A 24286-nucleotide genomic window follows, 5' to 3' on the forward strand; every position below is an offset into this window, starting at 1 on the left:
GAGGGCGCGGCCCCCCATACCTGGCTCTGCCGCAGTGGTGCAGCATCTTCATCCTCGCAGTGTCCCCTGCCCGCTCCGCGCATTACCGGGCACCTTCCTCTCCGGGCAGCGGTGATCACCACGTGACGGGTCAGAAGATCATTTATTACATCTGAATTACACTTATTCCATGTATCAGGGCCCTGGTGTAAGACATGGCGGCTCCCGGCCAGTTCCCCATCACTGAGCCACACACTGACCCACGGCTTCCACTCATTAGCCACACCAACACTGCCAGTCACAGTGCCCCACCAACACTGCCAGTCACAATGCCCCACCAACACTGCCAGTCACAGTGCCCCACCAACACTGCCAGTCACAGTGCCCCCCAACACTGCCAGTCACAGTGCCCCACCAACACTGCCAGTCACAGTGCCCCACCAACACTGCCAGTCACAGTGCCCCCCAACACTGCCAGTCACAGTGCCCCCCAACACTGCCAGTCACAATGCCCCACCAACACTGCCAGTCACAATGCCCCACCAACACTGCCAGTCACAGTGCCCCACCAACACTGCCAGTCACAATGCCCCACCAACACTGCCAGTCACAGTGCCCCACCAACACTGCCAGTCACAGTGCCCCACCAACACTGCCAGTCACAGTGCCCCCCAACACTGCCAGTCACAGTGCCCCCCAACACTGCCAGTCACAATGCCCCACCAACACTGCCAGTCACAATGCCCCACCAACACTGCCAGTCACAGTGCCCCACCAACACTGCCAGTCACAGTGCCCCACCAACACTGCCAGTCACAGTGCCCCACCAACACTGCCAGTCACAGTGCCCCACCAACACTGCCAGTCACAATGCCCCACCAACACTGCCAGTCACAATGCCCCACCAACACTGCCAGTCACAGTGCCTCACCAACACTGCCAGTCACAGTGCCCCACCAACACTGCCAGTCACAATGCCCCACCAACACTGCCAGTCACAATGCCCCACCAACACTGCCAGTCACAATGCCCCACCAACACTGCCAGTCACAGTGCCTCACCAACACTGCCAGTCACAATGCCCCACCAACACTGCCAGTCACAGTGCCCCACCAACACTGCCAGTCACAATGCCCCACCAACACTGCCAGTCACAATGCCCCACCAACACTGCCAGTCACAATGCCCCACCAACACTGCCAGTCACAATGCCCCACCAACACTGCCAGTCACAGTGCCTCACCAACACTGCCAGTCACAGTGCCTCACCAACACTGCCAGTCACAGTGCCTCACCAACACTGCCAGTCACAGTGCCTCACCAACACTGCCAGTCACAGTGCCCCACCAACACTGCCAGTCACAGTGCCTCACCAACACTGCCAGTCACAATGCCTCACCAACACTGCCAGTCACAGTGCCCCACCAACACTGCCAGTCACAGTGCCTCACCAACACTGCCAGTCACAATGCCCCACCAACACTGCCAGTCACAATGCCCCACCAACACTGCCAGTCACAATGCCCCACCAACACTGCCAGTCACAATGCCCCACCAACACTGCCAGTCACAATGCCTCACCAACACTGCCAGTCACAATGCCTCACCAACACTGCCAGTCACAATGCCTCACCAACACTGCCAGTCACAGTGCCCCACCAACACTGCCAGTCACAGTGCCTCACCAACACTGCCAGTCACAGTGCCCCACCAACACTGCCAGTCACAGTGCCTCACCAACACTGCCAGTCACAGTGCCCCACCAACACTGCCAGTCACAATGCCTCACCAACACTGCCAGTCACAATGCCCCACCAACACTGCCAGTCACAATGCCTCACCAACACTGCCAGTCACAGTGCCCCACCAACACTGCCAGTCACAATGCCTCACCAACACTGCCAGTCACAATGCCTCACCAACACTGCCAGTCACAGTGCCCCACCAACACTGCCAGTCACAATGCCTCACCAACACTGCCAGTCACAGTGCCCCACCAACACTGCCAGTCACAATGCCCCACCAACACTGCCAGTCACAATGCCCCACCAACACTGCCAGTCACAATGCCCCACCAACACTGCCAGTCACAGTGCGCAAATTAAGAAGAAAAACAAGTTGCTGATAAAAAAAAAACCATTGAGGGCAGAGCTCGGGATAAAGCACTCACGCCAATATGGAGGAGAGCGACACCATCTCCGCGGTCAGGTGGGCCAGGTACACAATCAGGAAGATGAACAGAGGCTCGATGATCCGGACACGTTTCGTAAAGCGGGTGATGAGGGCGAGCAAGAAGGCAAACACTAAGCCGACAGCTGTGCCTCCGAAGCTGACAACAAAGAAGGAGCCTGTGGGGGAATAAGAGAAATGGGTGAGATATAAGGGCGATAAAGGGCAAAAAGGGAGGCAAAGGGAGATAAGGGAGGCAAAGGGCGATAAAAGTGGCAAAGGGCGATAAGGGTGGCAAAGGGCGATAAGGGTGGCAAAGGGCAATAAGGGAGGCAAAGGGCGATAAGGGAGGCAAAGGGCGATAAGGGTGGCAAAGGGCGATAAGGGTGGCAAAGGGCGATAAGGGTGGCAAAGGGCGATCAGTCATTGTACAGGAGGAGGAGGTGAGCTGTGACATCACCTACTGTGAATGGTGGATCCAGCGTTATCTACTGTATATAGAGGGGTTATCAGACATTGTACACTAGGAGGAGGTGAGCTGTGACATCACCTATTGTGAATGGTGGATCCTGTGTTATCTACTGTATAGAGGTGTTATCAGTCATTGTACAGGAGGAGGAGGAGGAGGTGAGCTGTGACATCACCTATTGTGAATGATGGATCCTGTGTTATCTACTGTATAAAGAGGTGTTATCAGACATTGTACAGGAGGAGGAGGAGGTAAGCTGTGACATCACCTATTGTGAATGGTGGATCCAGCGTTATCTACTGTATATAGAGGGGTTATCAGACATTGTACACTAGGAGGAGGTGAGCTGTGACATCACCCACTGTGAATGGTGGATCCGGTGTTATCTACTGTATATAGAGGTGTTATCAGTCATTGTACAGGAGGAGGAGGTGAGCTGTGACATCACCTATTGTGAATGGTGGATCCTGTGTTATCTACTGTATATAGAGGTGTTATCAGACATTGTACAGGAGGAGGAGGAGGAGGTGATCTGTGACATCACCTATTGTGAAAGACCATGCAGGCACCATAGTGAAAAGCTCATGTGGAAACAAAAAATGCAATCAGTGATGTCATTTTGTACATTTATCCACAATAAATGCATGAAAATATGTCTGGGACATTGGTGGAAGGGGAAGAGACAATTTCTGTCGCCTTCTTCTATGACATGGGGGTGCACATACTTGTCGTGCAGTGTGAATCACACCCGGCTCCTCAGCTATAACCTTCACCACCACAGGGACCGAAGATGAAGCCGAGGTGTCAGATGGACCCCAGCGCCTCTGGCGAGTACTCACCCACGCCTCTCACGTAATCTGCCGCCTGGACGTTCCCCGGTCCCATCTCAACAAAGGAATTAAACACTTTGTACAAAACCTGCAAAAAAAAAAAAAAAGCATAAAAACGACATGAGTCATAATGTACGACATCTGTAAAAGGATGGTCCGAGCGGCCACAGCTAAAGGGGGGACCAAAGACCCCGGGTGTTACACGAGGGTCAGGTCAGCCATTCTTCCCTGATATAAGAGGGTTATGAAATCACAATGAAATAACAAGTCATCCATGTGGCGGGGACGGAGGTCTGAACGGGAGCCGGTGATGTCAGTGTGGTTATCGATCAGGATTCCTATTGTTCATGTACCTGCATGGGGCTACAGGGTTCACTTATTAAACGTCTTATTATCCGGAGGCACAAAAGCGCTTTTATCCCCTGAGCTCCCAGACGAGCAGCGCCCGGTGTTGGGCGCGGCGTCCGATAACAGGACACCTGAAGATCAGTCCTGCTGGGTTTTATGCGTCGTAATTGTATCAGCGAACAGAGGAAAAATGTAACAAAGAATCTTCTGAACATAAAGCCCCTCTATAGTAAGGCCCAATTAGAGGAGGTGATAATCGGCAAAGGATCGTTAATCAAGATGCTCGTTACTGGTTACACAGGTCGCATGCGTAAAATTGTTTGAAAAGTAAGAAGTGATTTTTATTCTTTCGATCACTGAACTCAGTACAAATATCAAAAAAATGTTATTCCATACAGCTTGGACAGATGAAAGATCTACCAAAAGAAACAGAGACTTGTAGGTACCTTTGTACCAAGTTTCAGGGACCGTCCGAAGCAAAAGTGAAGGAACGGCTAGGAAAGCTGAGCAGTCTGTGTACTGGAGCTGGTGAGTGACCAGCCAAAATGTGAGCTATAGCTGGGAGAGGGATGTGCTGTGGGTCAGCTAGGAAAGCTGAGCAGTCTGTGTGCTGGAGCTGGTGAGTGACCAGCCAAAATGTGAGCTATAGCTGAGAGAGGGACGTTGCGGGGGGCAGCTAGGAAAGCTGAGCAGTCTGTGTGCTGGAGCTGGTGAGTTACCAGCCAAAATGTGGGTCTGGATATTCGGAAACTCATGAAGGACGACGTGTTCGAAATACAAATGAAAGCTGTTGAGAAAACAATTTGGGATTCTTTAAAAAAAGTTGTGAAGAAATTTCTAGGTAACAACAAAGATCCAAAAAGGTAAGTCCATCGTGGAGAACATGCTGAAAAGTTACAAAGCCCTGGGTTGTCTGATGAATTTGACGTTACGTTTCCATTTCTAGTACTTTCCTGAAAACCTTGGTGCTTGTTATCGAAGAGCGAGGAGAAAGATTTCACCAGGAAACCAAGGAGATGGAATGAGGATACATGGAACACGTTACATGGAAGGTGAACATGATAGGAAACTACTTCACGGAGAAGATCCGCAGGCCTTCTATAAGAGAAAAGGTATCGAGAGAAGCTTTGAAGAGAAAAGGAAAAGGTGCAAGAGTTTCCAATAAAGTTGCAGAATGAATGTTAAATAGATTATTGAGTACATTTTTGGCTACAATAACAAATGTTTCTTGTTCATCTGGCTTGTACGCCATTTCACGCACGTTGTGTGCAAAATCCATAAGTGATGGTTAAAAATAGAAGTGTTTCTTTATATCAGGGCATTAAAAAAAAAGGATCAGTCATTGGATTTGAAACAAACTTTCATAAAACCAAATTTTGCAGTTTGCGTACCTGTGTAATCGGCCTCACATGGCGAAGAAGCAAAATGCTCGATCATCCGCTGTTCGGATAATTTGTGCCGACGTTAAACTCCTCATTATCGGCGGCACGTCGCCCCGGATGAAGCATGAATGATCGTTCTGTTCCCGTCAGCATTCGTCCAGGTCAGTAATGAGCCCCCGATCGACTTCTATATCAATGACTGATGCAAATCGGCCAAAAATCAAATATGACGCACTAAAGATTGACGTGTTTTATGGAGAGACTGCAGAAAATCTATTATAGGAGATGTAGGGATTCGCGCTCTCAGGGAGCGTTCACACAGGCAATGTGGTTTAGTCCAAACATGTGCAGATTTCTTTCTTTCCTAAAACTTCAAGGGAATCAAAACCAAAAAAGAAACCAATCTCTTCTGGGCACAAAGGGATCACAGCTAATAAACAGATAATTCATCAGCAGATGTATGTCAGTGCGGCTCCCCCAACACATTACAGTACTTTCTAACTTCATACACAGAAAGCCGATCCCCCCCAGTCACGGTATCACCTTCACTTCGAGCTCCAGCAGCTTTCATCGTCAAACAGAAGTGTTCAATTCCAGACACAGTTCACACTGATCAGGCTGCAGCTTCCACACGGTTGTCTGCAGCTCCAGCACACAGACTGCTCAGCTTTCCTAGCTGCCCTCCGCAACGTCCCTCTCTCAGCTATAGCTCACATTTTGGCTGGTCACTTACCAGCTCCAGCACACAGACTGCTCAGCTTTCCTAGCTGACCCCTGCACGTCCCTCTCTCAGCTGACCCCTGCACGTCCCTCTCTCAGCTATAGCTCACATTTTGGCTGGTCACCCACCAGCTCCAGCACAGACTGCTCAGCTTTCCTAGCTGACCCCCGGCACGTTCCTCTCTCAGCTACAGCTCACATTTTGGCTGGTCACTCACCAGCTCCAGCACACAGATTGCTCAGCTTTCCAAGCTGACCCACAGCACATCCCTCTCCCAGCTATAGCTCACATTTTGGCTGGTCACTCACCAGCTCCAGTACACAGACTGCTCAGCTTTCCTAGCTGACCCCAGCAACGCCCCTCTCTCAGCTATAGCTCACATTTTGGCTGGTCACTCACCAGCTTCAGCACACAGACTGCTCAGCTTTCCTAGCTGCCCCCCGCAACGTCCCTCTCTCAGCTATAGCTCACATTTTGTCTGGTCACTTACCAGCTCCAGCACACAGACTGCTCAGCTTTCCTATCTGACCCCAGCAACGTCCCTCTCTCAGCTATAGCTCACATTTTGGCTGGTCACTCACCAGCTTCAGCACACAGACTGCTCAGCTTTCCTTGCTGACCCCCAGCACGTCCCTCTCTCAGCTACAGCTCACATTTTGGCTGGTCACTCACCAGCTCCAGCACACAGACTGCTCAGCTTTCCTAGCTGATCCATACAGTGTCCATTCATAAAAACACTGACATGTTTCTTTCTGAGCTACAGCTCACATTTTGGCTAGTCACTCACCAGCAGCACATTCAAATCTGCTCCATCCAGTAGACTGACATCTTTTGTGACCACAGACCCTGGTTCTAGTAAAAAAGTCATGCAGATGCATCTAATCAAATCCAGCAGGGCTAGGACTAAACCCTGTCCTACCTGGCTCTGCTAAATATGACTATAAAGGTGTATGCCTATGTCGGGCATTACACATTGATATGCACATGTCACCTCATGCGTAAGTCTTTCCATTATCTCCTCCACAAGCGTGGCCCCCTCTCCATTCTCCAGGGTCCGGGTTTTGGGATAGAGATCTGCATTTATCAGACATTTATAGTTTATCCTGCTCAAAGGCTATAAGTGACTGAGCTAGGACTATGTGAAAAGCAATTTTTAATCTCTCACTTCTGGGCAATAAATTATTGCACAAGCCCAGAGCCTGAGATCTTTACTATGAATCATTAGATTGTCAGCTCCTCAGCACACTCATGGAGCCAACGTTGTGCCGTACTTTACATCTGTTGTAGATGAGTGCTGCATACGACATGAGCGCTGATAGTGGCAGCAGTTGGTTTTCAGCTCTTGCACCATCTGATCCTATTACGGTGCAGCCAAGACGATGTGACGGTACAAAGAGGACGCGGTCTGCGTGTCACTCGCACCTGCTAAAGACGTGACGAGGCCGCTGACACACCATTCTGTAAAATCCGACATCACCATGTTGATCTATTTCTGCCAGTAATAGCTGGGGCTGATAGCGGCGTATCTAGACTGATATACCACTCAGGACGTCAGGAGAGCTGGGTGATTGCCAGTGACTACACCTTAACAGCACTGCTTGATGCTCACCCAGCTTTCCTAGAAGCAGATGAATGTAGCTCCGCACAGAGGTCCAGTCGTACCGAGCTGTGTACATTACACATATCAGGAAAGCTGATGTGAAGCCTGCAGAACTGTGAGTTCAGCTCTGGGGCATAATATAGAAGCCTTTTAACCTAATTCAGCCTTTTTTTGCAAATTTACCATGACATCCTAATGTGCGAGGCACGTACCACAGTGACGGCGTCGTTGAGCAGCGATTCCCCGAATACTATGATAAACAGGGTCTCATTGACGTGAACCTCCTCAAACACGGCCAGAACAGCGACGGGGTCGACGGCTGAAATAAGGCTGCCGAAGAGCAGGAAGTCCATCAATCCAGCGTCCACCTGGGGGTCTGCAACAAAAGCAGTATCACAGACACACATCACATACATCGTTTTTCAAGAACACACATAAAAACGAAGCAAAAAAAGATGTCAAAAACACACGTATTGTATGCAAAATTATTCCTAAGTGTGATATTTTGTAAACACTCACTGTAAAGACGTTGCGGATCTGTCCCTTGTGAACGTATATGGCGATGCTTTCACATTCTGCTGGAATCCTGCCGCCACTAATGAAGAGCAACTAATTATACAACCGGGAATTACCGTAATGGGCAGCGATCAATACATATTGACCATTGTCTTCCTTCATCACTTCCAGGCCACATGGGGATGGGGTCCAGAATAAATCATCCTGACGCTAAGGATGAGGTAGTTGCAGGAACACGTGACGGTCCCATTCACGTAAATGCGTCTTGCAGGCGGGAATCCATGCATCTGCAGCAGGACTCCCCGTATTCTTCTCCTGATAAATGTCCGACATGCATGTCGATTTCTGAGCCTTTGTTCTCCTTACGTGATCACGTGTCCTAGATGCGCACTGCGATGCAAAAGTGCAGACGAGGTATCCAGACTTGTCCTAGCGACACACGATCCGGGGTGAGCGGAGCACGTGATGGCGATAATCATCGACGACCTCCGAGCTCTGCATTATTGATGTATGTATATAACACCAACAATGTGTCTCTATGAATTATTAACTCTCCTCCGAGAGCTTACACGTGCCGAGTAACGAGGCCCGGGAACCACTGATAAATAAATAAGAGGAGTACACAGCTCTGTGTGTCTCTCCCAGTAATATAGGCTGGATGTGAGGTCTGTGGGTCTCCACCAGTAATATAGGCTGGATGTGAGATCTGTGGGTCTCCACCAGTAATATAGGCTGGAGGTGAGATCTGTGTGTCTCCCAGTAATATAGGCTGGATGTGAGGTCTGTGTGTGTGTCTCCAATATAGTCTGGATTTGAGCTCTTTGTGTCTCTCCCAGTAATATAGGCTGGATGTAAGATATGTGTGTCTCCAAGTAACATAGGCTGGATGTGAGGTCTGTGTGTCACTCCAGTAGTCTGGATTTGAGCTCTTTGTGTCTCTCTGAGTAAAAAAAAAGATGGATGTGAAGTCTGTGTTTCTCTCCCAGTAATATAGGCTGGACATGAGGTATGTATGTCTCTCCCATTAATATAGGCTGGATGTGAGGTCTGTGTGTGTCTCCCAGTAATATAGTTTGGATGTAGGGTCTATGTGTGTCTCCCAGTAATATAGATTGGATGTGAGTTCTTTAGGTCTCTATCAGTAATACAGGCTAGATATGAGGTATGTGCATGTCTTCCAGTAATATAGGCTGGATGTGAGATCTGTGTCTCTCCCAGTAATATAGGCTGGATGTTAGGTCTTTGTGTCTCTCCCAGTAATATAGGCGGGATGTGAGCTCTGTATGTCTCTCCCAGTAATATAGGCTGGATGTGAGATATGTGTGTCTCTCCCAGTAATATAGGCAGGATGTGAGATCTGTGTCTCCCAGTAATATAGGCTGGATGTGAGATCTGTGTGTCTCTCCCAGTAATACAGGCTGGATGTGAGATCTGTGTATGTGTCTCCCAGTAATATAGGCTGGATGTGAGATCTGTGTCTCTCCCAGTAATACAGGCTGGATGTGAGATCTGTGTGTCTCCCAGTAATATAGGCTGGATGTGAGATCTGTGTGTCTCCCAGTAATATAGGCTGGATGTGAGATCTGTGTATCTCCAAGTAATATAGGCTGGATGTGAGCTCTGTGTGTCTCTCCCAGTAACACAAGCGGGGACACCAGGAAAGTTTAGAAATGAAGGGCCAACATTTCAGCAAGAGGTGGCCAATGCATGGTGGCCTATCCCTGTATATGAATAGCCATTATCCAACGTTAACCCCTACTCGTTTCAATACAGAAAAACTGCACATTACTCTCTCCACTAATAATTGATATCCTTTTGAAAGAACTTGACTAATATTTGCAGCTCATTTTTACTTTTATATATCTTTTAGGATAACAGATCTTTGGACTTACCCATAAGCCCCAATAGCTTCACGCCCCATAGGGCTACTCCAGTGGCAAAGGAATTCCAAACTGTGCCCACCACAGCATACATGAGAATTGCACCGATATTGTCGAAAAATAGGCGACTCGGCATGAAATATCCGGAGTCCAAGACTATTGGCGGGAGAAGAAAGAGGAAGAACATACTGGGCTCTAACTGGAACTCAGCCCTCTGGGCTATGGCCAAGACAATCCCTCCAAGGGCCAGTCCTAGGATGATCAGCAGACAGCTCTCCGGCACGACGGTGGTCACCTTCCTGGACAAGTGGAACACTGCAAAGTAATGAAGATATGTTGATGAGGACCTCGCACACGGACTTCTAAAAATGTCCTTTATTTTTGTAGAATAACATAGGGCCCTACAGTTTAGGCCGAGGATGCTAATAAAACTGGCAATGCTCGGAGGTGAAAAAGTGTATTTTTTTTCAACATGGTTGATTGTAAGAACCTTCGAGAACAGACAACTGTTCTCATGATTGCAGGTTCATACCACAATATGGCTCCCTCCATCAAGTGCACTTGAAACACCACTTATTGGAACAGCACTCAAGAAGCTTGCAATGGTCAAGCCCTCAAATTAATTAGCAACCCTGAATATTAATTACCGGAGTGTTAACCACCAGGCTGACATGTTCCTAGTGTGCTAATTACACGCTCCTAAAATAAGACACAGTTTCCTTAGTTACTGAAGACACTACTGAAATTGAGGATAAGAAACAGAGAATCATCTTCCTACAGAAGACAAGCCCCTTCTAATAGGAGAAAAGAACATCAGCGTCCCCGATATGCTGTAGTTATACAGCGGCCTTCCCAATATGTTGTAGTTATACAGCAGCCTTCCCGATGTGCTGTAGTTATACAGCGGCCTCCCCGATATGCTGTAGTTATACAGCGGCCTTCCCGATGTGCTGTAGTTATACAGCGGCCTCCCCGATGTGCTGTAGTTATACAGCGGCCTCCCCGATATGCTGTAGTTATACAGCGGCCTTCCCAATGTGCTGTAGTTATACAGCGGCCTCCCCGATGTGCTGTAGTTATACAGCGGCCTCCCCGATATGCTGTAGTTATACAGCGGCCTTCCCAATGTGCTGTAGTTATACAGCGGCCTCCCCGATGTGCTGTAGTTATACAGCAGCCTTCCCGATGTGCTGTAGTTATACAGCGGCCTCCCTGATATGCTGTAGTTATACAAAGGGCTCCCTGATATGCTGTAGTTATACAAAGGCCTCCCTGATATGCATATGCTGTAGTTATACAGCGGCCTCCCTGATGTGCAGTAGTTATACAGCGTCCCTCCCCGATGTGCTGTAGATATGCAACGGCCCTCCCCGGTGTGCTGAAATTATTCAGCTGTCCTCCCTAATGTGCTGTAGTTATACAGCGGCCTCCCTGATGTGCTGTAGTTATACAGCAGCCTCCCTGATGTGCAGTAGTTATACAGCGGTCTCCCTGCTGTAGTTATACAACCGCCAGCTCAGTCAGCCTCATATGGTGTGAATTATATATATATGTTATATGTTATGTAATGATCCAGTAGCCGAGCACACGGTGTAATTCCCCTCAGGCAGAATCGCTGATGTCTGCAAGACTCACAGGAAGAAAAAGAAGGCGATGCAAGCAATGTAGGATGAGCCAAAATACCAGGACAGCAGACGGGAGCAGAATAGGGACCAGGAGCCAAGGTAGTTTAAAGGGAACTCGTCAACGGGATATTACTATGAATCAAGTAATAGAAATCAGGCTAAAAGCCACATACAAATAAGTTGGGAAATGCACTGGGGGTGGTGTGTCAAGTACTCGGCGCACTGCCACACCCCCAATACACCTCCAACCTAATCTGCATGTGGCTTCAAAGCTTCATTTTACCGTCACAAAAAACAAAATTTCTTCACGGTGGACATCACGTCTTATTGTTGTATTAGGACCTATGAAGCCATAAAATCTAGTTTCAGTAGTAAAATGGCTTTGATAGGTTCATTTCAAAGAAAAAGAGGAGAAAAAAAATGAGAACACTAACATCGCAAGACAAACAAACTTACTGCACTGTTCTAAAAGCAATCGCAATGTACAGGATAATGTCGCTGACACTCGGCGTACAGGATAATGACGCTGACACTCGGGGTACAGGATAATGTCGCTGACACTCGGCGTACAGGATAATGACGCTGACACTCGGGGTACAGGACAATGACGCTGACACTTGGGGTACAGGATAATGACACTGACACTGGGGGTACAGGATAATGACACTGACACTGGGGGTACAGGATAATGACACTGACACTCAGGGTACAGGGTAATGATGCTGACACTCGGGGTACAGGATAAGGACGCTGACACTCGGGGTACAGGATAAGGACGCTGACACTCGGGGTACAGGATGATGACGCTGACACTCGGGGTACAGGATAAGGACGCTGACACTCGGGGTACAGGATAAGGACGCTGACACTCGGGGTACAGGATAATGATGCTGACACTCGGGGTACAGGATAATGACACTGACACTCGGGGTATAGGATAATGATGCTGACACTGGGGGTACAGGATAAGGACGCTGACACTCGGGGTACAGGATAATGATGCTGACACTGGGGGTACAGGATAAGGACGCTGACACTCGGGGTACAGGATAATGACACTGACACTCGGGGTACAGGATAATGACACTGACACTCAGGGTACAGGGTAATGATGCTGACACTCGGGGTACAGGATAAGGACGCTGACACTCGGGGTACAGGATAAGGACGCTGACACTCGGGGTACAGGATGATGACGCTGACACTCGGGGTACAGGATAAGGACGCTGACACTCGGGGTACAGGATAAGGACGCTGACACTCGGGGTACAGGATAATGATGCTGACACTCGGGGTACAGGATAATGACACTGACACTCGGGGTATAGGATAATGATGCTGACACTGGGGGTACAGGATAAGGACGCTGACACTCGGGGTACAGGATAATGATGCTGACACTGGGGGTACAGGATAAGGACGCTGACACTCGGGGTACAGGATAATGATGCTGACACTGGGGGTACAGGATAAGGACGCTGACACTCGGGGTACAGGATAAGGACGCTGACACTCGGGGTACAGGATAATGATGCTGACACTCGGGGTACAGGATAAGGACACTGACACTCGGGGTACGGGATAATGATGCTGACACTCGGGGTACAGGATAATGATGCTGACACTCGGGGTACAGGATAATGACACTGACACTTGGGGTACAGGATGATGACGCTGACACTCGGGGTACAGGATAAGGACGCTGACACTCGGGGTACAGGATAATGATGCTGACACTCGGGGTACAGGATGATGACGCCGACACTCGGGGTACAGGATAAGGACGCTGACACTCGGGGAACAGGATAATGACGATGACACTCGGGCAACAGGATAAGGATGCTGACACTCGGGGTACGGGATAATGACGATGACACTCGGGCAACAGGATAAGGATGCTGACACTCGGGGTACGGGATAATGATGATGACACTCGGGGTACGGGATAAAGACGCCGACACTCGGGGAACGGGATAAAGACGCCGACACTCGGGGAACGGGATAATGACGCAGACACTCGGGGTACAGGATAAGGACGCTGACACTCGGGGTACAGGATAAGGATGCTGACACTCGGAGTACAGGATAATGACACTGACACTCGGGGTACAGGATAATGATGCTGACACTCGGGGTACAGGATGATGACGCCGACATTCGGGGTACGGGATAATGACGCAAACACTCAGGGAATGGGATAATGACGCCGACACTCGGGGGACAGGATAAGGATGCTGACACTCAGGGAACAGGATAAGGATGCTGACACTCGGGGAACAGGATAAGGATGCTGACACTCGGGGTACAGGATAATGACACTGACACTCGGGGTACAGGATGATGACGCCGACATTCGGGGTACGGGATAATGACGCAAACACTCAGGGAATGGGATAATGACGCCGACACTCGGGGGACAGGATAAGGATGCTGACACTCAGGGAACAGGATAAGGATGCTGACACTCGGGGAACAGGATAAGGATGCTGACACTCGGGGTACAGGATAATGACACTGACACTCGGGGTACAGGATAATGACGCAGACACTCGGGGTACAGGATAAGGACGCTGACACTCGGGGTACAGGATAATGACACTGACACTCGGGGTACGGGATAATGACGCAGACACTCGGGGAACAGGATAATGACGCCGACACTCGGAGCACGGGATAATGACACCGACACTTGGGGAACAGGATAAGGATGCTGACACTCGGGGTACAGAATAATGACGATGACACTCGGGGAACGGGATAATGACGCCGACACTCGGAGCACGGGATAAAGACGCTGACACTCGGGGAACGGGATAATGACACTGACACTCAGGGCACAGGATGATGATGCCGACACTCGGGGTACGGTATAATGAAGCAGACACTCGGGGTACGGATTTATGACGCCGACACTCGGGGTACGGGATAATGACGCCGACACTCGGGGCATGGGACAATGACGCCGACACTAGGGGCACGGGATAATGACGCAGACTCTCGGGGTACGGTATAATGAAGCCGACACTCGGGGTACGGATTTATGACGCCAGCACACGGGGCACGGGATAATGACGCCGACACTCAGGGTACGGTATAATGAAGCAGACACTCGGGGTATGGATTTATGACACCGACACTCGGAGTACGGGATAATGACGCCGACACTTGGGGAACGGGATAATGATAATGTCACTCGGGGGGCAGCGCACACCACATACACTTCCATGGATTCTATTCGGCATCTTTCTTGCTGCACTGTGTGATTCCCAGAAATTTCGGTGACATTACTCCCTTTCCCCCACGCATGGCTTTTTATCCAGTTCAGTCATTAACCCCACTCAGGCTCACATCCCACCTCACCGGTGCAGACCCCCACTCCGAGTCCCCTCGAACTTCTCTACAGTCACTTAGTAATCGCAGCTGATTTACCTAATAGAAGCAATAAATAGTGCTGAGCTCGCTGAGCACCATGGAAACACTCGCGGCACAAGGACATCGCAGATATTTATGACAAGCGCACGCGGTAACCGAACTGTGCCTGATACTGTATCTTAGGGGATACAATGTAACTGATGCAGAACAGGAAATCCTCCATGTTCACAACATCTCTTCTTGCTGTCAGTGAATAACAACAGTCTTGGGATAAAAAGCGACAGTGCTATTTATTAAAAGTCGGTTTTTGTTGCAATTTTGCCAAAATCTCCTTTGCACTTTGCAGATATTGAGATCAGAAATTGACATGACGTGCGCGATATTTAGAATGTCAATTCTTCCTGTGGATTTCCAAGGATTTCACCCACTACAGTGGAGGGTCGGGAGACCCCCTTACACATTATTCTGGAAGCTGATCCCGCCAATATCAGTGGGTTTAGTTGACTTTCCTTAAAGAGTTTTTTGCATTAGTCACCATCCCCAGGTCCAGCTCTGAGGCTGCTCCTCTTCGCCAGTGTCTGTTATTATTGTCAGCAGCGCTGCAGTCAATCAGTGAGCTCGGCGGCTCTGCTGTCTACTCAGGAAGTGCTGCTGAGCTCAGGTATCAGCTGCGGAGCGGTCATCATGACATCTGTGCTGCAGACCAGGACAGACACCGGGAACAGCGGCGGAGACACAGTTATGGACCCGGGTAGGGTGAGTAAGGCGTCATTATTATTTTATTTTTTTAACACACTGAATCTGGGGGAAGCGGTTTTCTGAAAGTCTAGAGAATCCTCTGCGGGTGATGTAGAATTTTTTAGGTTGGTCCTTCACTCGATTTCTCACATCTTGATAGTTTGCTGCAAAGTATCAGTGTAGATGAATATTGCAATGGTCAGAACAGCTTTCATGTGTATGGGATGGAAAGGTGGTATGGTGCCATGTGCTGGGGACGAGAAGCCAATCACTGGGGTCAGCGCTCCAGGCAGGACGCAGATTACAGCAGCCACAGTGGCGGAAGGTGACATGAAGGAGAAATAACGCTGCAGGTGATCACAGAGAGAGGGATGAATGCAGCTGGGGAGGGATAAAGGGATTTATAACTAGATGTCATTAGACTGACTGTGCTGCAGAGAATGGGAGGATTATATAGCCGCCGCAGTCTGCAAGGGGCATGAGTGGTCCGACAGGACGTGCACCCCGATATCGATGAATGACAGGCTGCTCTGTAGCTTTCCATCCGCGTGCTGAGAGGAGCAAATGGGAATCGGAAATACTGTGTGAGCAGAAAAAACAAAGATTCCTCCAGTGAGAGGGTCACTGGCAGAATACGAGAGGAGATATGTGTCACTGCGCATGTTGGCGTCAGTGGTATGAAACCAGGATGTTTTTCCTCCAGCACACTAAGTGTTGGGAGGGTTAAAGAAAGCTGCATGCATGGGCTGGTTTTATGTGAGCACTCATGGAGTGAGTGTGTGTGTGTGTGTGTGTGTGTGTGTGTGTGTGTGTGTGTGTGTGTGTGTGTGTGTGTGTGTGTGTGTGGTGCTCACCATATCTCCTACTGCAGAGCTGACAGGGCATGTGTGTTAACAGGACCTGTGATGTGATGAGGTCACGGTCAGGTGATCATAACATGGTCTGGGTTAAAAAGTCTGTCTGGAGAGTCAGTGGGGTGTGTGTCTTGGGAGAGGAGGAACTCCCACGGAGCTCCAAGGAGGAGCGGAGGACAATGCCAGGAGTCTGGAGAAAGGACACTAACTCTTTATTTATTTTTGTTTTCCATCAAGCCAGGAAGGATCTGCTTTTGTTTTCTAACCCTGCCTTGGTGTATGCCGAGTTTAACCCCTTAATGACAGCCGATACGTCTTTTAACTGACCTGAGATATAAGAGAATAGCCTCCCCATACAGGTGGCAATCCAGCAGCTGTCGGCTGTACACTATAACTGACAACTTACTGCATCAGCCAACGATCAGTGTTTGCACCGTCCAAACCTATTTAACACCTTAAATGCTGATGTCAATAGTGAATACATCATTAGAAATGGTTAACAGTGTGGCTTCTCCCTCTTTACCCAAATTGGTGCCCTCAGATCATGATTGTGTGGTCCTGATGTTTGCCATGGCAATTCATGACCAAATAGCGGCCTTAGAGTGTGACGGCTGTAGTAATCTGTTCAGAACTTAGCGGCACTTAGGTGGTAAAAATACACATTTTCATCTCTGTTATACCACTTTGCATTAATTCCTGTAAAGCACCTGAAGGGTTAATAAACTACCTGGCAGCAGTTTTCAATATGTCAGGGGGTGCTGTTTTTAAAATGGTATCACGTTTGGGGGTTTCCCAATATATGGGACCACTAAAGGAACATCAATCATGGATAGGTCTCTAAAAAAATAAATTTTGTAAATTTCCTGGAAAAAATTAAAAATTACTGCTACATTTTGAAGCCTCCTAAAATGCTTACAAAATAAAAGAATATTTTATAAATGGTGCTGATGTAAAGCAGACATGCAATAAATAACATTTCCCAATGTTTTAGCGTGTTATGACTATATGGATTAAAGGCATAATCATTCAAAGTTTTAAAATTGCTAATTTTTTTGACATTTTTCTCATATTTCTGATATGTTTTGTGTTTATTTATAAAAAATATCTACCTGAATTTATCATTATCATACAGTATAATGTGTCACAAAAAAACACATCTCAAAATTACTGGAATATGTTGAAGCGTTGCAGAGTTATTACCACATAAAGTGACACTGGTCAGTTTTCAAAAATTTGGCTCCGTCACCAAGGGGTTAATAAACCAGCAGGTGTTTCACTACCAAAGTGTTCCTGTGTCTACCTGGAGGAGCAGCTAAGCGTGCAACCTCATATATATATATATATATATATATATATATATATATATATATATGTAAGTGGGGCACTATCACCCCCAAAGACGCAAGCAGCTTCTGCTACAGACACATTATTGGACTGCTAAGGGGGCACAGTGCAGGGTCAGATAAGGGGGCACAGAGCAGGGTTAGATAAGGGGGCACAGTGCAGGGTTAGATAAGGGGGCACAGTGCAGGGTTAGATAAAGGGGCACAGTGCAGGGTTAGATAAAGGGGCACAGTGCAGGGTTAGATAAAAGGGCACAGTGCAGGGTTAGATAAGGGGGCACCGTGCAGGGTTAGATAAGAGGGCACAGAGCAGGGTTACATAAGTGGGCACAGTGCAGGGTTACATAAGTGGGCACAGTGCAGGGTTAGATAAGAGGGCACAGAGCAGGGTTACATAAGTGGGCACAGTGCAGGGTTACATAAGTGGGCACAGTGCAGGATCAGATATGGGGACACAGTGCAGAATTAGATAAGGGTCACAGTGCAGGGTTAGATAAAAGGGCACAGTGGAGGGTTAGATAAGGGGGCACAGTGCAGGGTTACATAAGTGGGCACAGTGCAGGGTTACATAAGTGGGCACAGTGCAGGGTTACATAAGTGGGCACAGTGCAGGGTTACATAAGTGGGCACTGTGCAGAATTAGATAAGGGGGCACAGTGCAGGGTTAGATAAGGGGGCACAGTGCAGGGTTAGATAAGGGGCACAGTGCAGGGTTAGATAAGTGGGCACAGTGCAGCGTTACATAAGTGGGCACAGTGCAGAATTAGATAACGGGGCACAGTGCAGGGTCAGATAAGGGGGCACAGTGCAGAATTAGATAAGTGGGCACAGTGCAGAATTAGATAAGGGTCACAGTGCAGGGCCAGATAAGGGGGCACAGTGCAGGGTGAGATAAGGGGGCAGAGTTCAGGGTTAGATAAGGTGGCACAGTGCAGGGTCAGATAAGCGGGCACAGTGCAGGGTCAGATAAGCGGGCACAGTGCAGGGCCAGATAAGGGGGCACAGTGCAGGGCCAGATAAGGGGGCAGGCACAGTGCAGGGTAGTTAAGGGGTATAGTGCAGCAATAGACAAGGGGGCACAGTGCAGGGTTAAGTGGGCACAGTGCAGGGTTACATAAGTGGGGGGCACAGTGCAGAATTAGATAAGGGGGCACAGTGCAGAATTAGATAAGGGGGCACAGTGCAGGGTTACATAAGTGGGCACAGTGCAGGGTTACATAAGTGGGCACAGTGCAGAATTAGATAAGGGGGCACAGTGCAGGGTTAGATAAGGGGGAACAGTGCAGGGTTAGATAAGAGGGCACAGTGCAGGGTTACATAAGTGGGCACAGTGCAGGGTTACATAAGTGGGCACAGTGCAGGGTTACATAAGTGGGCACTGTGCAGGGTTAGATAAGGGAGCACAGTGCAGGGTTAGATAAGGGGCACAGTGCAGCGTTACATAAGTGGGCACAGTGCAGAATTAGATAATGGGGCACAGTGCAGGGTCAGATATGGGGGTGCAGAATTAGATAAGTGGGCACAGTGCAGAATTAGATAAGGGTCACAGTGCAGGGCCAGATAAGGGGCAGGCATAGTGCAGGGCCAGATAAGGGGGCACAGTGCAGGGTGAGATAAGCGGGCACAGTGCCAGGCCAGATAAGGGGGCACAGTGCAGGGTAGTTAAGGGGTATAGTGCAGCAATAGACAAGGGGGCACAGTGCAGGGTTAAGTGGGCACAGTGCAGGGTTACATAAGTGGGGGGCACAGTGCAGAATTAGATAAGGGGGCACAGTGCAGAATTAGATAAGGGGGCACAGTGCAGGTTACATAAGTGGGCACAGTGCAGGGTTACATAAGTGGGCACAGTGCAGGGTTACATAAGTGGGCACAGTGCAGAATTAGATAAGGGGGCACAGTGCAGGGTTAGATAAGGGGGCACAGTGCAGGGTTACATAAGTGGGCACAGTACAGAATTAGATAAGGGGAACAGTGCAGGATCAGATAAGGGGACACAGTGCAGAATTAGATAAGTGGGCACAGTGCAAGGCCAGATAAGGGTGCAGGCACAGTGCAGGGTCAGATAAGGGGGTACAGTGCAGCGATAGATAAGGGGGCACAGTGCAGGGTTAGATAAGGGGGCACAGTGCAGGGCCAGATAAGGGGGCACAGTGCAGGGCCAGATAAGAGGGCAGGCACAGTGCAGGGTGAGATAAAGGGTATAGTGCAGCGATAGATAAGGGGGCAAAGTGCAGGGACAGATAAGGGGGCACAGTGCAGTGATAGATAAGGGGGCACAGTGCAGTGATAGATAAGGGGGCACAGTGCAGGACCAGATAAAGGGGTAAAGTGCAGTGATAGCTAAGGGGGCACAGTGCAGGACCAGATAAGGGGGTAAAGTGCAGGGATAGATAAGTGGGCACAGTGCAGGCCAGATAAGGGGGCACAGTGCAGCGATAGATAAGGGGGCACAGTGCAGGGTTAGATAAGAGGGCACAGTGCAGGGTTACATAAGTGGGCACAGTGCAGGGTTACATAAGTGGGCACAGTGCAGGGTTACATAAGTGGGCACAGTGCAGGGTTACATAAGTGGGCACAGTGCAGAATTAGATAAGGGGGCACAGTGCAGGGTTAGATAAGGGGCACAGTGCAGGGTTAGATAAGAGGGCACATTGCAAGGTTACATAAGTGGACACAGTGCAGGGTTACATAAGTGGGCACAGTGCAGGGTTAGATAAGGGGCACAGTGCAGGGTTACATAAGTGGGCACAGTGCAGCGTTACATATGTGGACACAGTGCAGAATTAGATAACGGGGCACAGTGCAGGGTCAGATAAGGGGGTACAGTGCAGCGATAGATAAGGGGGCACAGTGCAGGGTTAGATAAGGGGGCACAGTGCAGGGTTACATAAGTGGGCACAGTGCAGGGTTACATAAGTGGGCACAGTGCAGGGATAGATAAGGGGGCACAGTGCAGGGTCAGATAAGGGGGCACAGTGCAGGGTCAGATAAGGGGGCACAGTGCAGGGTCAGATAAGAGGGCACAGTGCAGGGTCAGATAAGGGGGCACAGTGCAGCGATAGATAAGGGGGCACAGTGCAGGGTCAGTTAAGGGGGCACAGTGCAGCGATAGATAAGGGGGCACAGTGCAGGGTTAGATAAGGGGGCACAGTGCAGGGTTACATAAGTGGGCACAGTGCAGGGATAGATAAGGGGGCACAGTGCAGGGTCAGATAAGGGGGCACAGTGCAGGGTCAGATAAGGGGGCACAGTGCAGGGTCAGATAAGGGGGCACAGTGCAGGGTCAGATAAGGGGGCACAGTGCAGGGTCAGATAAGGGGGCACAGTGCAGGGTTAGATAAGGGGGCACAGTGCAGGGTTAGATAAGGGGGGCACAGTGCAGGGTTAGATAAGGGGGCACAGTGCAGGGTCAGATAAGGGGGCACAGTGCAGGGTCAGATAAGGGGGCACAGTGCAGGGTCAGATAAGGGAGCACAGTGCAGGGTCAGATAAGGGAGCACAGTGCAGGGTCAGATAGGAGGGCACAGTGCAGGGTCAGATAAGGGGGCACAGTGCAGGGTCAGATAAGGGGGCACAGTGCAGGGTCAGATAAGGGGGCACAGTGCAGGGTTAGATAAGGGGGCACAGTGCAGGGTCAGATAAGGGGGCACAGTGCAGGGTCAGATAAGGGGGCACAGTGCAGGGTTAGATAAGGGGGCACAGTGCAGGGTCAGATAGGAGGGCACAGTGCAGGGTCAGATAAGGGGGCACAGTGCAGGGTCAGATAAGGGGGCACAGTGCAGGGTCAGATAAGGGAGCACAGTGCAGGGTCAGATAGGAGGGCACAGTGCAGGGTCAGATAAGGGGGCACAGTGCAGGGTCAGATAAGGGGGCACAGTGCAGGGTCAGATAAGGGGGCACAGTGCAGGGTTAGATAAGGGGGCACAGTGCAGGGTCAGATAAGGGGGCACAGTGCAGGGTCAGATAAGGGGGCACAGTGCAGGGTCAGATAAGGGGGCACAGTGCAGGGTTAGATAAGGGGGCACAGTGCAGGGTTAGATAAGGGGGCACAGAGCAGGGTCAGATAAGGGGGCACAGTGCAGGGTCAGATAAGGGGGCACAGTGCAGGGTCAGATAAGGGGGCACAGTGCAGGGTTAGATAAGGGGGCACAGTGCAGGGTCAGATAAGGGGGCACAGTGCAGGGTTAGATAAGGGGGCACAGTGCAGGGTCAGATAAGGGGGCATAGTACATGTCATTATGTTGCATTCCCAGTGCCCGCTGGTTTTGGAGCGGATGGATGGCCAGTGTTGCAGGGTCGGGCATCCCTCCTGTGCCCAGCTCTCACCGATCTTCGCCAGGCTGGCCACCAGGATCCACACGGCCACCAGATAAGGCGTCTGCACCTTGTGCCATTCCCAGCGCACCACCTGGAATCTGCCCGGGCTGTCGGCCTCCTCTTCCCGGTCACTGTGTGCGCAGAGCAGCGGGAGTCCCGGGAGCAGCAGCCCCAGCAGCAGCCGCTCCATCTCCCCGCTCCGCAGCAGCCCGGACCCGGAGAAGATGCTGAAAGCCGGGGAAACGTGACATCAGCCACCAATCAGGAGGCGAGGAGAGGCCGAGGAGGCGGTGACGTCACCCACCATGTGCTGCGCAGCGCCAGGTACAGGAACAAGGACCAGAGTCCAGACCCTCGTGTGCTACAGCTGGAAGATCACATCTGTACAGAGCAACATATATACACCTGCTATACAGTATACACATCTGTACAGAGCACACCTTATATACACCTGCTATACAGTATACACATCTGTACAGAGCACACCTTATATACACCTGCTATACAGTATACACATCTGTACAGAGCACACCTTATATACACCTGCTATACAGTATACACATCTGTACAGTGCACACCTTATATACACCTGCTATACAGTATACACATCTGTACAGTGCACACCTTATATACACCTGCTATACAGTATACACATCTGTACAGAGCAACATATATACACCTGCTATACAGTATACACATCTGTACAGTGCACACCTTATATACACCTGCTATACAGTATACACATCTGTACAGAGCACACCTTATATACACCTGCTATACAGTATACACATCTGTACAGAGCAACATATATACACCTGCTATACAGTATACACATCTGTACAGAGCACACCTTATATACACCTGCTATACAGTATACACATCTGTACAGAGCAACATATATACACCTGCTATACAGTATACACATCTGTACAGAGCACACCTTATATACACCTGCTATACAGTATACACATCTGTACAGAGCAACATATATACACCTGCTATACAGTATACACATCTGTACAGAGCAACATATATACACCTGCTATACAGTATACACATCTGTACAGAGCAACATATATACACCTGCTATACAGTATACACATCTGTACAGTGCACACCTTATATACACCTGCTATACAGTATACACATCTGTACAGAGCACACCTTATATACACCTGCTATACAGTATACACATCTGTACAGAGCACACCTGATATACACCTGCTATACAGTATACACATCTGTACAGTGCACACCTTATATACACCTGCTATACAGTATACACATCTGTACAGTGCACACCTTATATACACCTGCTATACAGTATACACATCTGTACAGAGCACACCTTATATACACCTGCTATACAGTATACACATCTGTACAGAGCACACCTGATATACACCTGCTATACAGTATACACATCTGTACAGTGCACACCTTATATACACCTGCTATACAGTATACACATCTGTACAGAGCACACCTTATATACACCTGCTATACAGTATACACATCTGTACAGTGCACACCTTATATACACCTGCTATACAGTATACACATCTGTACAGTGCACACCTTATATACACCTGCTATACAGTATACACATCTGTACAGAGCAACATATATACACCTGCTATACAGTATACACATCTGTACAGAGCAACATATATACACCTGCTATACAGTATACACATCTGTACAGAGCAACATATATACACCTGCTATACAGTATACACATCTGTACAGAGCACACCTTATATACACCTGCTATACAGTATACACATCTGTACAGAGCAACATATATACACCTGCTATACAGTATACACATCTGTACAGAGCAACATATATACACCTGCTATACAGTATACACATCTGTACAGAGCACACCTTATATACACCTGCTATACAGTATACACATCTGTACAGAGCACACCTTATATACACCTGCTATACAGTATACACATCTGTACAGAGCAAGATATATACACCTGCTACACAGTATACACATCTGTACAGAGCACACCTTATATACACCTGCTACACAGTATACACATCTGTACAGAGCACACCTTATATACACCTGCTATACAGTATACACATCTGTACAGAGCACACCTTATATACACCTGCTATACAGTAT

General features: G+C 49.1%; 1 protein-coding gene across 2 annotated transcripts in view; it reads right to left on the reverse strand.

Moving 5' to 3' along the window:
* The window catches only part of SLC9A5 (solute carrier family 9 member A5), a 54970-nt gene extending 32627 nt beyond the window's left edge, over window positions 1–22343 (reverse strand). For both annotated transcript variants that reach the window (XM_069739340.1, XM_069739339.1), the window contains exons 1-5: window positions 22153–22343; window positions 9907–10209; window positions 7711–7874; window positions 3457–3535; window positions 2150–2327 (exon numbers count right to left, since the gene is read on the reverse strand). In XM_069739340.1, the coding sequence (XP_069595441.1) occupies window positions 2150–2327; window positions 3457–3535; window positions 7711–7874; window positions 9907–10209; window positions 22153–22333 (905 nt within the window). In that variant the 5' untranslated portion in view covers window positions 22334–22343. The remainder of the gene's footprint in view (window positions 1–2149; window positions 2328–3456; window positions 3536–7710; window positions 7875–9906; window positions 10210–22152) is intronic.
* Window positions 22344–24286: the final 1943 nt, after the last annotated feature.

This window comes from Ranitomeya imitator, chromosome 9, assembly GCF_032444005.1.
Source record: "Ranitomeya imitator isolate aRanImi1 chromosome 9, aRanImi1.pri, whole genome shotgun sequence".
Taxonomy (NCBI): Eukaryota; Metazoa; Chordata; class Amphibia; order Anura; family Dendrobatidae; genus Ranitomeya; species Ranitomeya imitator.